Source organism: Notolepis coatsorum, assembly GCF_963971535.1.
Source record: "Notolepis coatsorum genome assembly, contig: SCAFFOLD_933, whole genome shotgun sequence".
In the NCBI taxonomy this organism is placed as follows: domain Eukaryota; kingdom Metazoa; phylum Chordata; class Actinopteri; order Aulopiformes; family Paralepididae; genus Notolepis; species Notolepis coatsorum.
In genome coordinates, this window is record NW_028171960.1 from 55,545 (window position 1) to 72,500 (window position 16,956).

A 16,956-nucleotide genomic window follows, 5' to 3' on the forward strand; every position below is an offset into this window, starting at 1 on the left:
GGGCCTCTATGGGGCCACACACACAGGGGCCTCTATGGGGCCACACACACAGGAGCCTCTATGGGGCCACACACACAGGGGCCTCTCTGGGGCCACACACACAGGGGCCTCTCTGGGGCCACACACACAGGGGCCTCTATGGGGCCACACACACAGGGGCCTCTATGGGGCCACACACACAGGGGCCTCTATGGGGCCACACACACAGGGGCCTCTCTGGGGCCACACACACAGGGGCCTCTATGGGGCCACACACACAGGGGCCTCTCTGGGGCCACACACACAGGGGCCTCTCTGGGGCCACACACACAGGGGCCTCTATGGGGCCACACACACAGGGGCCTCTATGGGGCCACACACACAGGGGCCCATGGCTTTGTCTCCAACACAAACCGGAGTGATAGACTGTATGTGTCTGCTAGGCAGCTACTAGGGATGCATCGATCCGACTTTTTCAGTCCCGATACCGATACCTGGGCTTTGGGTATCGGCCGATACAGAGTACCGATCCGAGGGGGCGGCTAGGTGGTGTAGTGGGCAAGGCACTCGCCACCAATGTGGAGACGCTGGGTTCGCGTGTTCGAATCCAGCTCTCCACATTGCTTTCAGTTTAGCTGGTCGTCCGCAGTAATACACATTGGCCGTATTAGGGGGTGGGAAACTGATGGGTGGGGATCGGGCGTTGTGAACAAGCGACTCCTACAGGTCGGTTGGTGCGCCTGCGCAGTAGAATCAGGAAGTGTCGGGGGCAGCGTGAGCCTCCCACGCGTTACTCCTCGACACTGAGAGATCGAGCTGCGCAGGTGAAAAGATGCGACTGCTGTTACCTCAGGTACCGGAGGGGACTTGTGCTATGTATGACTTAGTCCACATTGCAGCCGGCTTGTGGGAGGCAAGAAACAGCGTTCGTGACAGAGGAGGGTTGAATTGGATGATACGAAATTGGGATGGGAGAAAATATAGAAAAATGGGAGAAAAAGTGGACCAAAAAAAAAAAACAGAGTACCGATCCGATACCCGTTGTTCAATTAATAAACTGTACGCCTCACTGTGTGGAAGAGACTGGGATCATTATTTTGTGCAACAAGGCAACATCAGGCTCGACTTAAAACATTACTTTCCTAACTGAGTGAAACAAAATGTAACAAATTAACACATAGATATAAATGTACTGAATTGTTATTTATTATTACAATAATAAAAAAATCAAAGTATTTAAAATCTTTTTTATAATTGTCTCCGATACCCGCTTTAGCTATTTTAGTCATATCGGGGCCGATATCCAATATCAATATGGGATCGGTGCGTCCCTAGTGTCTGCTACAGACCGAGGTACGACTAACAACAACACAAAGAATCCAAAGCTGCTGGTGTCTCTGTGTGTCTCTCTCTCCGACACTTCCACACACTGCCGGAATCGAACCGGGAACCTTGAGATTACCAGACAACCGCTCTATCTCCTGAGCCACTGTCGCCCATTGAAGCCTGAAGTTTTAAGCCTGACCAGATGGATTCTCATATGATCTTGCGCAGCCAGCTGCCGTGCTCTAGGTTAGAGTTTTGTTTTGAAAATGCTTAGCAACAGAATTAGGTTCAAGGAAGTAGGAAAACACCTGAATCTCTGGAGACGTAACGAAAGGGGCGGGTTCACAGAGGGGCGGGGCTAGCCGAGGGTTAGTCAGGCACTCCTGTTTACCTCTTCAGATGCTCACAGAGGCATTTTTCAATCGTTGGTCTATATAGACTAAACGATAATTTTCTGTAATCATTTTCTCAATAATAATCTGTTAGCTTGTCAGTAAATTATAAGGTACAGGTAGAAAGGTTTGGTGTCCCTCTACAAAGTTACAAAGATCAATTCTGACACAAGACCAAATAAAAAAAGTTTGCAGACCACTTGTATGAGTTTTGAGTCACTGTAGATAAATGTATGAATTGATACCATTTTTATTCACTGTTGTCAAGATATTTCTGGTTTTTCTTTGTAAACACCCAAATGTGTCGGAAATACCACATTCTTCTTCATATGTGTAACATAATTTACCCAGGAAAACACATTTACATACTGTGGTCTTTAATTTGGCATTCTGTCCTAGTCTTTCATTCTGTACAAGTCTTTCATTATGCCGTAGTCTTTCATTATGTACTAGTCTTTCATTCTGTACAAGTCTTTCATTATGCCGTAGTCTTTCATTCTGTGCTAGTCTTTCATTCTGTGCTAGTCTTTCATTATGCCGTAGTCTTTCATTCTGTACTAGTCTTTCATTATGTACTAGTCTTTCATTCGGTCCTAGTCTTTCATTATGTCCTAGTCTTTCATTATGTCCTAGTCTTTCATTCTGTACTAGTCCTTCATTATGTCCTAGTCTTTCATTATGTCCTAGTCCTTCATTATGTCCTAGTCCTTCATTATGGCCTAGTCCTTCATTATGTCCTAGTCTTTCATTCTGTCCTAATCCTTCATTATGGCCTAGTCCTTCATTATGTCCTAGTCCTTCATTATGTCCTCGTCTTTCATTCTGTCCTAATCCTTCATTCTGTCCTAGTCTTTCATTCTGTCCTAGTCCTTCATTATGTCCTAGTCCTTCATTCTGTCCTAGTCTTTCACTATGGCCTAGTCTTTCATTATGTCCTAGTCTTTCATTCTGTCCTAGTCTTTCATTCTGTCCTAGTCTTTCATTATGTCCTAGTCTTTCATTCTGTCCCAGTCTTTCATTCTGTCCTAGTCTTTCATTATGTCCTAGTCTTTCATTATGTCATAGTCTTTCATTCTGTCCTAGTCTTTCATTCTGTCCTAGTCCTTCATTATGTCCTAGTCTTTCATTCTATCCTAGTCTTTCATTCTGTCCTAGTCTTTCATTCTGTCCTAGTCCTTCATTATGTCCTAGTCTTTCATTCTGTACTAGTCTTTCATTATGTCCTAGTCCTTCATTATGTCCTAGTATTTCATTCTGTACTAGTCTTTCATTCTGTCCTAGTCCTTCATTATGTCCTAGTCTTTCATTATGTCCTAGTCTTTCATTATGTCCTAGTCTTTCATTCTGTCCTAGTTGTAGCTAAGGGGCTACACAACCCTGACTGTATTTAGATTGTTTAGATTAAACCACTACTAAAGAATATATTAATGGCCAGACAGTACAGTTAGACAAAATGGCGGACACTCCATTAACTGCGCGGGGACAGGGATACAAGTTGAACAAGCATAATTTTAATGTTAATAGTAAACATACATAGTATATATCACGGTTCTCCTTTAATAATAGAATGTCAGTGCAACAAAGTCAGCGGTAACGATAGTTCCTATACTACGGATACTCGACCGGTGGAGCTCTGAATGGAGTGAGACGAAGCGAGGCGGCACAGGGAAAAGCAAGATGGTGGCTGGAGACGGTGGTTCTCTCTAGAGCTCCGGCTCCAGAGAAACTGTAGACTGATGGGATAATCCTGTCGTCGCTGGGAGAAGGGGTCTCGTACGGAACCGGTCCTTGTATTCCTAGCGCCCGATGGCAGGGTTAATAGCTATTAATCCAAAAGCCCGTTGGCATAGATGATAGCTAGTTAGCTCTGTCTGTACTGGAAGCTAACCCGCAGGCGGTCTCCAATGAGTAGTTATGTCCAGAACGTCGTACAATAAGCGAATGATGAATACTGGTAGGTAAACAGATGACGTAAAGATATATATCTTATATATATAAACAATATATAAGTTATACAAAATAATAAACGCAGACTTTCAGTGTTAATCTGGACCTTCAGAACACTAGTCCTTCATTATGTCCTAGTCTTTCATTCTGTCCTAGTCTTTCATTCTGTCCTAGTCTTTCATTATGTCCTAGTCTTTCATTATGTCCTAGTCTTTCATTATGTCCTAGTCCTTCATTATGTCCTAGTCCTTCATTATGTCCTAGTCTTTCATTATGTCCTAGTCTTTCATTATGTCCTAGTCCTTCTTTCTGTCCTAGTCTTTCATTCTGTCCTAGTCTTTCATTCTGTCCTAGTCTTTCATTCTGTGCTAGTCAATAAAAACGGTAGCTCAGGGAGACGCCGCCGTCCTCCCGTGTCCCGTCCCACTAGACTAGTAGACCCGTGTTTACATGCGTGCGGTAGGGGCTGGCACGCCCACTGCGCGAAGCCTCCTAAATAACTTTTTCCAGTTCGCACATATCTATTATCTATGACTAATTCTATCTATTTTTAGGGGCAAATGCGAGTGAAATAGTCGCGCTGTGGTTACATGACGTCATTGCTATTTTAGAGCTGCACTACCGGTTACACGGTATAGTCAAAATCCATACCGTAGAGCAAATTCATAGCGCTTATACCGTATACCGTTTATACCGTCCACCCCTAAATGGCATCATGTATTTTTTCTATGAGGTCTAATATTGCCATGTTTGTTGTTCTCTTTTTCCTGAAGCCGTATTGTGAATTGGTGAGTATATCTAGCTTGGTGGTGTATTCGCTTAATCCAGTGCGTCTCAAACTTTTTCTGTCAGGCCCCCCTTTGGCGGACCAAAATATTTTGGGCCCCCCCCCCCCCCCTCGCCCCAACAAAATAGTCATGAAATGGGCCATGTTTAAATTTATTGAAATAACACCAATATCGTGACCTTTCAAATTGGCCCTATATTTTGTTTTCAGAGCTGTCATGAATGAAAAGCCAGCTTCACACAGATACTGTATGTGGTGCTGAATGGTATCAACACCTTAACTGCTGCATCATGAGATACTTGGTGGGCCATGAGATGAGATACTTGGTACTCAGCACCACACTCTGAAACTAGCTCTCTAGGTGGTATCAGATGAGATTTCAAAGAGTTCTTCCAAGAGTTTGGATGGAGATGTGTCAGGAAGCTTTGTCTCAATGTTGTCTGTAAAGTTTTTTTTTATCCAGAGTAACTTGGTGATCCTTTTCTGTTTTATTAAATAATGATTTTCAGATTTTGAGAAATTGTATTTTCATGGAGAACAGTGCAGATGCAACAGATAGCACTTTAGTGATAATTTTCTGTAAAAAAAAAAATTTTTTTTTTTTTTTTTTTATAAATCTCAAGGCCCCCCTGTCATGCCTCTGCGCCCCCCCTGGGGGGTGCGCCCCCCACTTTGAGAAACACTGGCTTAATCTATTGTACACAACTCTCTCATAAACTTTGGATAGAGCTGGTAACACGGATATTGGACTGTAATTATTAATACTATTTTTGTCACCTGATTTATATATGGGTATTATTCTCCCAATTTTGATGTTTTTTGGCACTACACCATGTAGTAAGGACAAATTGATACAGTGAGCGAGTGGTCTGACTATAATATTGGCTATGGCTATTAAGATTTTGCTGCATATTCCATCAGCACCGGCTGTGCGAGTGTCCTTCATCTTCATGATAATGTTGAATAGTTCATCATGGTCAGTTGGTTTCATGAAAAAATAGTTAATATAGTTACCGGATAAATACTGTTTAAAAGACACCCCCCCGGGATGGCTAATTTTATTCGCCAGGTCTTCACCAATGGATGCAAAGTAGGTATTGAATTTATCAGAGAGATCCTGCTGAGACATGTTTGCAGGGTCAGGGAGCACTGATGCTTTTTTGTCCCTGTTTAGTACTTTATTTAGAACTGACCATGTCCTTTTTGAATCACCCTGTGATGCTATTATCTGATCAGTATAATGATCACATTTGCTTTTCCTTATTAGATGAGTGAGTTTATTTCTATATAGATTGTATTTGTTTCTATTATTTATACTAGGCTTCTTAAGATAATGTTTGTAGAGTTTATTTTTTCATGACAGTCTTCTCGGGAATGGTGCTATGGATGGAGTCTGTTATTTCCAATATCATATGCTGTATCAGGATCACAGGCATCATATACATTTTTCCACCCTTTGGTCTCCAGGCTTCCATATAGTTGCTGCAGGGTTCTGTCATTTATTACTTTAATTGTTGTCTTACAAGGAGGGGGTGCAAGTTCACTGGCAAGATTTAGAGACAACATGACAGGGAAGTGATCAGTTATGTCAGTTAGGATCACTCCCGACTCCAGCTTGGTGTTTTGGATGTTGGTGATGATGTTATCAATGGTAGACTTGGATGAGTGTGTTATTCTAGTGAATATGTTTATAGTTGTGAAGAAGGAGGAAGAGTGCAGTGTATTAATGAAATCATTTTTTATAGAATCATCCTTGGAGATGTCTATGTTAAAATCTCCCATTAGAATACAGTTGTTGTTTTTTATGTTTAATGAATGAAGGGTTTCCTCTAACTTGTTCCTAAAGACATCCAAGTTTGTGTCTGGGGGGCGATATATTACTCCAACGGTGAAGTTTTTTCCATTTTTTCCATTTATATCAATGAAGAGAGAATCAGAGCCGTCATCAAAGTCAACCATGTCACAAACATTTGCTTGTAGACTGGTATTCACGTAAAGACACACTCCTCCACCTATTTTCCCAATTCTGTTTTTATGGAAGAAATTATAGCCATCAAGATTGAGAATATCGGTGAACGACCTGTCATTTAGCCAAGTTTCACTGCAACCAATTATATCAAATTTACAGCCAGAAATAGAAAGTAATGATACAAGGTCAGTATGGTGTTTATGGTTTATGGCTTCTAATATTGAGGTGCAATAGTGAAAGGGTGTTTTCGGTATTGAAACAATCGAGATGCTCAGGGTCATATTGCTTGCAGGTGATATTTCCACCATCAAGACAGCAGCGATGGACATGATCTCCATCATCATCATCATCACTCAAGCCAAAGAAACCCATAATAAGGGAAATTCTTTTCACATATCATTGAGTAAAAATGACCTATGGTATTTAGAAATGTAACAGTACCTGACAGCTGTCAGAGGACGAGTGACAGTGACAGGGGCAACTTGAATTTGGAAAAATGCCTCCTAAAAAAAACATGGGGGACGACATCGAGGAACTCAAATACACGCTCGAATTCCTCGCAAAAGACATTGCCGAAATTAAGCAACAGCAGAAAGAAATCCTGGGTTTGGTCGAGGAAGTGAAGGCCCTCAAAACGCAAAACGCTGAAAAGGATAAAGTAATCGACCAGCTGGAAAACAGAGTTGCCGACCTCGAGCAATACTCGAGAATGAATGACATCATTATCTCCGGCCTGGACATTAAACCCCGGTCGTACTCACAGGCGGTGAAAGGTGGGGAAGGAGGGGAACACAGCACTCAGGAGTACGTTTCTGCAGGCGAACAGGTGGCGGAATTCCTCCTAACTAAAGGAATCACTCTGGATACCAACGGTGTGGAGGCTTGCCACCCATTTACCTCGCAGCCTCAAAACGAACACACCTGCAGTAATAATCAGTTTCATCAACCGAAAAGCTAAAATAGCCCTGCTAAAACAAGGACCCAAACTACAGGGAACGAGCGTGTATCTAAATGAACACCTCACAAAAAAGAATGGTGACATCGCAAGAAAGGCCCGTCTACTCCGCTACCAAAAGAAGATCCAATCAACGTGGACCTCAAACTGCAAGATCTTCATCAAATTAAACGGCACGCCAGACAACGCAAAGGTTTTGGTCGTCAGAAATGTGGAAGAGCTTGACAAGTTCCAATGACACCATACAACCGTGAAAATGTCCTTCTTTTCTCTGAAATGACTAAAATGTTTCTTGCGTGCTGCAGACTTGATTTTCTCAACGTCCTTCTTTTCTCTGAAATAACCAAAATGTTTCTTGCGTGGAATCTTGACTTTTTTATGGAAAAGAGGAACATTATACCATCACTTGGGCACCGCGAAAGGGCGATTGGATGCGGGAGGGAGAGCATGAGTGCGCGACAGGGAAGAATATTCTTGTGTTACATTTATAGAACGCCTGGTCCTTATACTGTTACATTTCTAAATACCATCGGGTGCTTTCTAGCAGGTTGCCAGGGGCAGGTTGCTAGGGGCAGGTTGCTAGGGGCAGGTTGCCAGGGGCAGGTTGCCAGGGGCAGGTTGCTAGGGGCAGGTTGCCAGGGGCAGGTTGCTAGGGGCAGGTTGCCAGGGGCAGGTTGCCAGGGGCAGGTTGCTAGGGGCAGGTTGCTAGGGGCAGGTTGCCAGGGGCAGGTTGCTAGGGGCAGGTTGCTAGGGGCAGGTTGCCAGGGGCAGGTTGCTAGGGGCAGGTTGCTAGGGGCAGGTTGCCAGGGGCAGGTTGCTAGGGGCAGGTTGCTAGGGGCAGGTTGCTAGGGGCAGGTTGCTAGGGGCAGGTTGCCAGGGGCAGGTTGCCAGGGGCGATCCATCTCAGCGCGGCACTCCTCCATCTTCTGCACAAGCTCTGAGGTCAAGGGGTGATCGTTGCCGTGGGTGACTTTGATGATGTCATAAGCCTGGGAAGGAGTGGATCAGAAGTTTCAGTTCAAATTACACACACACACACACACACACACACACACACACACTAAAAGGCAGGACACACACACTAAAAGGGAGGACACACACACCACTACACACAAAATCACCCACAAACGCACACGCACTCTCTACCTGTGTGAGTGTGTCCATGGCGTGTTGTATCTGTCCCAGGTAGTGCTGCAGTTTACCAACTCTCATTAACTGGACCCCATGGACAGGATGGGGATCAGGATAACACTGCCTAGGGGGGGGGGGGGGAGAGAGAGAGAGAGAGAGAGAGAGAGAGAGAGAGAGAGAGAGAGAGAGAGAGAGAGAGAGAGAGAGAGAGAGAGAGGGAGAGACAGAGACAGAGACAGAGACAGAGAGAGAGAGAGAGAGAGAGAGAGAGAGAGAGAGAGAGAGAGAGAGAGAGAGAGAGGGAGAGGGAGAGGGAGAGGGAGAGAGAGAGAGAGAGAGGGAGAGAGAGAGAGAGAGAGAGAGAGAGAGAGAGAGAGAGTCAATGTTAACTCACTGTTAATCCTGTGTCTCTCAATGTCTCTGAAAATATTGTAATTTTTTGTTCTGTTTTTTTTGTTGTCATTTGTTTCTGTTTTCCTGATGTGTTTGTTTACATATGTAGGGACCTTTATCACTTTATCTTGCACATTTACAACCATTTACCATAGGCGTATATAGGCACCCACATGTAGTTGTTGTTATTGTTGCTGTTATTACTGTCCTGTAATTGTCTCAGTATTGTCATTTGTGTATGTTTTGAATAATGGAAAATCAAAATAAAATATTAAAAAAGGCAGAGCGTACTACGGGTATTGCACTACCACCCCTGCAGGACTTATACAACAGGAGGTGCAAATCCAGAGCCTGCAGAATAATGAAAGACCCTCACCCCCCAACAACAGCCTGTTCAAGCTGCTGTGGTCAGGCAAGCGCCTCCATATACATGCAACAAGAGCAGAGAGACTAAGGGCGTGTTCACACCTGAAAGATAGTCCGGACTTTCTGGTGGACCAAATGTGAAAATGATACATTGTTTGATTTTGGTCTGCGTTCACACTACCCTTTTTGGTGCGGATCTAATTTGTAAACAAAGGACATACAGTCGCCAATTCTATTGGACTCTATATAGCACTCACAAACATAAACAGTTGCCGACAGCGCAATGAGAGAGATACTGTCATTACGAGCGCGGCGCAAGTCGACTAGAGTGTACAGAGAGAGAGAGAGAGAGAGAGAGAGAGAGAGAGAGAGAGAGAGAGAGAGAGAGACTGTCCGCGCGCCTGTCATTCATTGAGTTGGGTCGCGCGCAAGCTGTCACTAGGCGCCTGTCACTCATTTGCTCTAGATTAGGTACTATATATAAAGTTTGATCGCGTTCACACCAACAGCAAACGAACCATGGTCCACTTTGAAACGAACCGAGTCCTAACTTTTCAAGAGGACCATGGTTCGGTTGTTTGGTCCTCATTATAGTTCGGTTTGTGTTCACACCTGTACAAACTAAACGGACTATTGATCTATCTAAAGGGACCATGGACCACTTAAAGTGGACCAAACAGGGTAGGCTCAGCTTCTAAATTATTTTATTCTACTATTTTATCTGGTTACACTGTTTTTAACTGCTGTCTGTTGTTGTTGTCATTTATTTCTGATTTCTGTTTTTGTTTTTATATACTAAGCTGTAGTGTAAACTTTAAAGCACCCTATGCATTTGTGCTGTGAAGGGTGCTATATAAATAAAAGTCATTCATTCATTCATTCATACACACTTACAGAGGTGTTATGGAGGAATTATTTTGCGTTTCCACGCCAGTGGTTTAATTACCTCACGGTCCTTATTTGCATTATGCAAATGACCCTGGTGCTCGTAAAGTGCAGCGGGCCGCGACCGGGCACCTCAGACACGCACACACGCACACACACACACACACACACACACACACACACACACACACACACACACACACACACACACACACACACACACACACACACACACACACACACACACACACACGCACACATACACACACACACAGGTCAATACCAATCCATTGACATGTCACCTTCCTCCGACTGACCTTGTATAAATATAATCTACATCCCTCTCTGTGGAAATGCAGATCGTTATCAGTGCTTCTCACTGGTGTGCAGAGCAGCTCAGGTAAGTGGAGCGGGGGGGGGGGGGGGGTAAGTGGAGAGGGGTGGGGGTGGTAGGTGGAGAGGGGTGGGGTGGGGGTGGTAGGTGGAGAGGGGTGGGGGTGGTAAGTGGAGAGGGGTGGGGTATGTGGAGAGGGGTGGGGGGTGTATGTGAGAGGGGGGGGGGTATGTGGAGAGGGGTGGGGTATGTGGAGAGGGGTGGGGGGTGTATGTGAGAGGGGGGGGGGGGTATGTGGAGAGGGGTGGGGTATGTGGAGAGGGGTGGGGTATGTGGAGAGCGGTGGGGTATGTGGAGAGCGGTGGGGGGTGTATGTGAGAGGGGGGGGGGTATGTGGAGAGGGGTGGGGTATGTGGAGAGGGGGGGGGTATGTGGAGAGGGGTGGGGGGGTATGTGGCGAGGGGTGGGGGTATGTGGAGAGGAGTGGGGGTGGTAGGTGGAGAGGGGTGGGGGGGGTAGATGGAGAGAGGGGGGGGTGGTAAGTGGAGAGGGGTGGGGGGGTATGTGGAGAGGGGTGGGTGGGGTATGTGGAGAGGGGTGGGTGGGGTATGTGGAGAGGGGTGGGTGGGGTATGTGGAGAGGGGTGGGGGGGTATGTGGAGAGGGGTGGGGGGGTATGTGGAGAGGGGTGGGGGGGTATGTGGAGAGGGGTGGGTGGGGTATGTGGAGAGGGGTGGGGGGGTATGTGGAGAGGGGTGGGGGGGTATGTGGAGAGGGGTGGGTGGGGTATGTGGAGAGGGGTGGGGGGGTATGTGGAGAGGGGTGGGGGGGTATGTGGAGAGGGGTGGGTGGGGTATGTGGAGAGGGGTGGGTGGGGTATGTGGAGAGGGGTGGGGGGGTATGTGGAGAGGGGTGGGTGGGTATGTGGAGAGGGGGGGATACGTGGAGAGGGGTGGGGGGGTATGTGGAGAGGGGTGGGGGGGGGGGTAACAGGGCAACAAGACAGACAGGTACAGTAAGCTAAAATAAAAGATGTTGTTGTACACTAATAGCTGCTTTGTTTATTACTAACAGAACAGGCATCACAGCTCATCTTCACACACAGGAGCCCATCAGCAGCCAGTCTGAAGGGAACAGCCTCACGTTTACCTGCTCAACGCTAACCAGCCCATAGATCTGTGTTCCTTTCACAGCAGAGAGAATTCATGTGAAACACTAATACAGTATTTGTTCATTACAACATTTCTTACGCACTCTATTCCCTCGCCAGCCTCCATATTATTATTATTATTATTATTATTATTATTATTATTATTATTATTATTATTATTATTATTATTATTATTATTATTATTATTATTATATTATTATATTCACGCAGGACCTGCCAGTCAGGGAGGCTGGGTGGGTGTTGGGGTTCAATTGTAAAACCATTAAAACGGCAAAGTTCAAAGGCGAGCTCACAACATTGAGCCTGTGGTGAATAACAAGATACCGTGTTGATTTAATTACCGAGCCGGCAAGTCAGGCAAACACGCCGACTTAAAGGCCCAGTCAGTGATCCAGATGTAAACACATGGGTAGAACATGACTGAATGTATTGGCTGGAACCTTTTGTAAAAGGTTGTTCATGGTTTATGTTAGTACTAGTTATAAACAGTGATGTGTAAGATATGTATATTCAGATTAACAATGGGTTATGTTCCAAATACTGACAAAGAGCAGAGGGAAGCTACGCTAAAGCTGATTAACAGTGTGAGGGAAGTATGTGAACTTTGAGTATCTATTTGGTTGTTTAACCCTAAATCGAACATTCAGCTCAGTTTCACCCAGTTTAAGTTTAAGTTTATTTGCAAAAGGGACAGTGCATATTATTAATCAACATTAAAAATGTAAATACGCCAGAATTAGCCAGAAGGCTAGATTTCATCTGTAGTCCCTGGACAAGATGTTAAAAAGGGCATCAACCTAAAGTGATAAAAAAGGTTATCACACATAACATACATCAAATAGGCCTACATAAAATACAATGCATCGTCACAATATACACATTTTAACAAAAATACACATGTAAAACAGAATAAAGCTGAATTGCATACACACACAGTTAATACATTTAGCTGTGGGTGCAGCTCTGATGTTCTTTGAGCCAGATCATTTTTTTTATTATTGTTCAAGTGTGTTACAGGTCCGGATATGTGTAGGCATAGTGTTCCAGTACTGTGTGGCTCTAACAGAGAATGCAGATTGTCCAAAAGCACTCTTCCTGAACAGAACCACACAGTCCCCCTTGGATGAGGACCTTGTGTGTCTTCTATAGTCCTTTCTGGCTACATACAGACTCAGTGGTGGGGGAGCCAGTCCGTGAACATCTTTTAAAACAAGGCAAGCGTTGCTGTACAATTTAATCTAAGAGAGATCTAAGGTCAGAGACTTTGCTGATGAAGAAGTGTTGGAAGCCTTCACATAGAGCTAATGAAGGTACGACAGAGGGAGTGGCACAGGGGTTGGTGAGGGAGTTTAGGACTTTGAACAGGGCCTGGGGTTTGTTTGAATTTGCTATGACTAAGTTGGAAATGTAAGCTGTTTTTGCAGTTTTGACAGCCGTTTGGTAGATGGACAGAGCGCTGTGTAGGATTTGGAGGGAGACATGCAACCTGTCCTTCCTCCACTTCCTCTCGGCACGTCTACATGCACATCTGAGAGTACGCATGGATTCATTTAGCCAGGGTGTGGGGAGGGGTTTTATGCGTTTAGTTTTAAAAGGTGCTACAGTATTTAAAATATCGGTGCATGACTCATTGAACATGGAGAGATAGTCATCGATATTTGGGACACTGTTTGCATTTAGGACACAAATTGGGGAGCTGGAGAAGGCTTCAGAAAAGTGGGCAGCAGTGTCAGAGGTAAAGGTGCAGGATTTTTTTGTAGGTACATGAGGGGAAATAGCAGAGCAGGGGATTTTAATGGAGAAAACAATAGGTGAGTGGTCAGAAAAAGCAGCAGCACATATGTCAATTATATTGACAGATAGTCCAAATGACAGAACGAGATCAAGTGTGTGTCCTTTTTCATGCGTTGGTACTGTGACAGATTGGGTGAGGTTGAGAGAGTCAATGAGATTTAGGAAATCTCGCGACAGGGGATGTGATTCGCAACACACATGGATATTAAAATCGCCGCATAGGAGAATGTGATCGTATCTAACCATCAGTCCGGAGAGGAAGTCCATGAAGTCATTTAAAAAGTCCTTGTTGTATTTAGGCGGGCGGTATATGACGGCGCAGAACACGACGGATGACAGGTTTATTTCAAAAGATTGAACTTCGAAGCTAGCGTACTTCGCTGCCGGCTGTGAGAGGCGGCAGTGGAACGTGGATTTGAACACCGAGGCTATTCCACCCCCTCTGCCCGAGGGGCGAGGGGTGTTGAAGAAAGTGCATTCGGGGGGGAGAAGTTCGGAGAGCGGCAGTAGCTCGCCAACTTGGAGCCACGTCTCGGTAATGAACATGAAATCCAGGCCACGGGAGGTGAAGAAGTCATTTATAATGAACGTTTTGTTGGCTATCGACCTAGCATTCAACAGGGCTAAGTGGAAGTTTAGCTCTGGGCTAGCCGGCGGTGGGGCGCGCTCCAGCCGCCGAAGGACATCAAAACACACACCACCGCTCGGCCTGCGGGCCCATGGAATACAGCGCTGATGCGGGGGGGTCCCGCGTCAGCCCAAGGGGAGCAGGGCCAGGCGAGGGGGCGACGGCAGACAGTCCCGGTCCCGAGAGTGGCGGCAGGGGCTCTGGAAGAACAGCACAGAGCCAGCGGTCTCTGGGGAGCAAAGAGCGTTTGGCTGCAGGGAGATAACATCCATCATAGAGGGGACCGACGTTGATCCTGGACGAGGAGGCCAGCAGGGAGGCCTTGATTTTGACGTGTACACCGCCTCGTTTTCCCCTTCTCCTGTAACGTAGGGAGGCACAGGGAGGACGGCGTAGGTGAGCAGGGATATTCAGGAGAACGGGGGGAGACTTGTCACTTTCTCACCCAAACAATGTGATGAAAGCGTTTCGCTGAAGGCTCTTAGGTTTAAAAGAGCTTGTCGATCATAAACCAATAGGGTGGAGATGTCTCGGCAGAAGATACATAGAAGCAGAGTAATAACAAGCAGGAGACTAAGCGGACAGTACCGACGAGGCCGACGCAGATTGAATGCACTCAAGTATAAAACAGTTTGCTGTATCTGTAGAGTGGTTGGGCCTAAAACCAAATTGCATAGGAGGGTGTAACATCACGTGGCCCTGGCTAAGATGGGCTGCAACCTGTAAGTCACCCATTTCTCTACCACCTTGGATAAAATTGGTAGGATGCTAATGGGGATGTAATTAGCGACATCTGTTGGGTCTCCAGATTTAAATAGAGGAATGACAGCAGCAGATTTCCAAGTGTCAGGGACGACGCACTGTGTAATGGACAGGTTTATTAGATGGGATATTGGGTGGGCGAGGGTGTTCTTGTGCCTTTTCAGGAATGCAGTATCCAACCCACATAGACGTCTTTCGTTTTTGTATTCCTCAGAGAGCTGATGATTTTCTCTACTGCTGATTCTGATATATCAGGGATTGAGAAAACTAAGTTTGTATCATCTGTAATAGTAATAGTGTGGGCGTGTCTCAAGCTGCCCCTGGCATTGTCCTGCTAATTTGAGCTATCACCAGTCAGAGGCAAGGCTCCCACAAGTGCGAGACATTAGTAACTGGTGATTTAAATTAGGGCTGTCAGTTTATTGCGTTAATTAGATTAATTAATTACACAGCAAATGATCGCATTATGAAAATTAATAATTTTTTTTAATATATATATATTTTTTATCTCATTCATTCCATAAGAACGTAGAATAAACATTTACAAACTTTTTTTTTATATGGTCCATTTGCATGTTCTTGGTATCTGATTCTAGGGACATCTATGGATCTCAGGGAATGTATTCCCAGTGTCAGAAATATTGTGTCTGTTACTAGGCTTGAGTAAATTGTAATGAACCAAATGAGAATATCAATAAAAAAACTTTGACTGTGAATAACACCATGCTAGAATTTACCAGACCTGAAAAATCTAAGCAAATGAATAAATTGGAAGATGATTAAACAGAAGGTTTTGTAGATACAGTACTGAATTCTGCCATCCGGACACATGCAATTTGAAATATGATTATAAAATATAAAATATCAGGCCTAAAATGGTTACGCGATTCAAATGCAATTAATTAGATAAATTAATTACAAATGCTGTGATTTTAATCGCCTGACAGCACTAATTTAAATGCATGTTGTTGGAGCGCCGGCGACCCACAAAGACAGACAAAGACGTGGAGTTTTCCGACTGGAGTTCTCAGAGGAGGGAACCGAGCCACCCATCTAGTGCTAAGTAGACCATTATCTATTACTCTACTCTGAAATGTTTTCTTTTCCCTCCCACTCTTCTCTGCCACTCTTCCTCCCCAACTTCACCTTTCTCCCTGCTACTCTGAGGCCACAATGTGCCTATCCCAACACTCTCCTGGCAAAAGCGAAAAAAGCGAAAGGCCTCTCCTCTGTCCTGATTCTCCTAGACCTGTCTGCAGCCTTCGACACAGTCAACCATCAGATCCTCCTTACGTCCCTCGCAGGAATGGGAGTGGCTGGCTCTGCGCTGACATGGCTGACATCATACCTCAACGGCCGCTCCTACCAAGTGTCATGGAGAGGGACCCTGTCGGCCACCCGCCCCCTGCGGACGGGTGTCCCCCAGGGCTCGGTTCTAGGACCCCTTCTCTTCTCCCTCTACACCAAATCTCTGGGTAACATTATCACGTGTCATGCCTTCTCGTATCATTGCTATGCCGATGATACTCAACTATTCCTCTCCTTCCCTCCCTCAGATATCCATGTCTCTGAGTGGATCTCTGCCTGTCTGTCCGACATCTCCGCCTGGATGACGACCAACCACCTCAAACTGAACCTAAGCAAAACAGAATTGCTCCACCTGCCGGCCAAATCCTCCCCCCTGACAACCTTTCCATCACAGTGGATAATGTAGCTGTGGCCGTGTCCCAGACCGCCAAGAAGCTTGGTGTTGTCCTTGACGACCAGTTGAACTTCTCTGCTCACATCGCAGCAACAACCAGAACTGGCAGATTCCTCCTGAGCAACGTCAGAAGGATACGCCCCTTCCTGACAAAAGAAGCACCCAACTCCTCGTCCAATCAACAGTCATCTCCCGCCTCGACTACTGCAACGCACTGCTTTCTGGCCTTCCGACCACTGCTACCAAGGCTCTTCAACTCATTCAGAACGCAGCGGCCCGCCTGATCTCAAACCTACCGAAGTCGGCCCATGTCACCCCACTTCTTAGGGACCTGCACTGGCTCACCATTGCTGCACGAATCCGCTTCAAGGCCCTCGACCTAGCATACCGTGCGGCGAAGGGAACGGCTCCCGCCTACTGTCAATGGTCTCTAACT

General features: G+C 45.6%; 1 protein-coding gene across 1 annotated transcript in view; it reads right to left on the reverse strand.

Moving 5' to 3' along the window:
• Positions 1 to 8,200: 8,200 nt before the first annotated feature.
• The window catches only part of LOC311248146 (histone-lysine N-methyltransferase SMYD3-like), a gene marked incomplete at both ends in the record, with an annotated part of 16,847 nt that continues 8,091 nt past the window's right edge, over positions 8,201 to 16,956 (reverse strand). Inside the window, 2 exons of the mRNA XM_084339085.1 lie at positions 8,201 to 8,344; positions 8,502 to 8,606. Of these exons, the coding sequence (XP_084195211.1) occupies positions 8,201 to 8,344; positions 8,502 to 8,606 (249 nt within the window). The remainder of the gene's footprint in view (positions 8,345 to 8,501; positions 8,607 to 16,956) is intronic.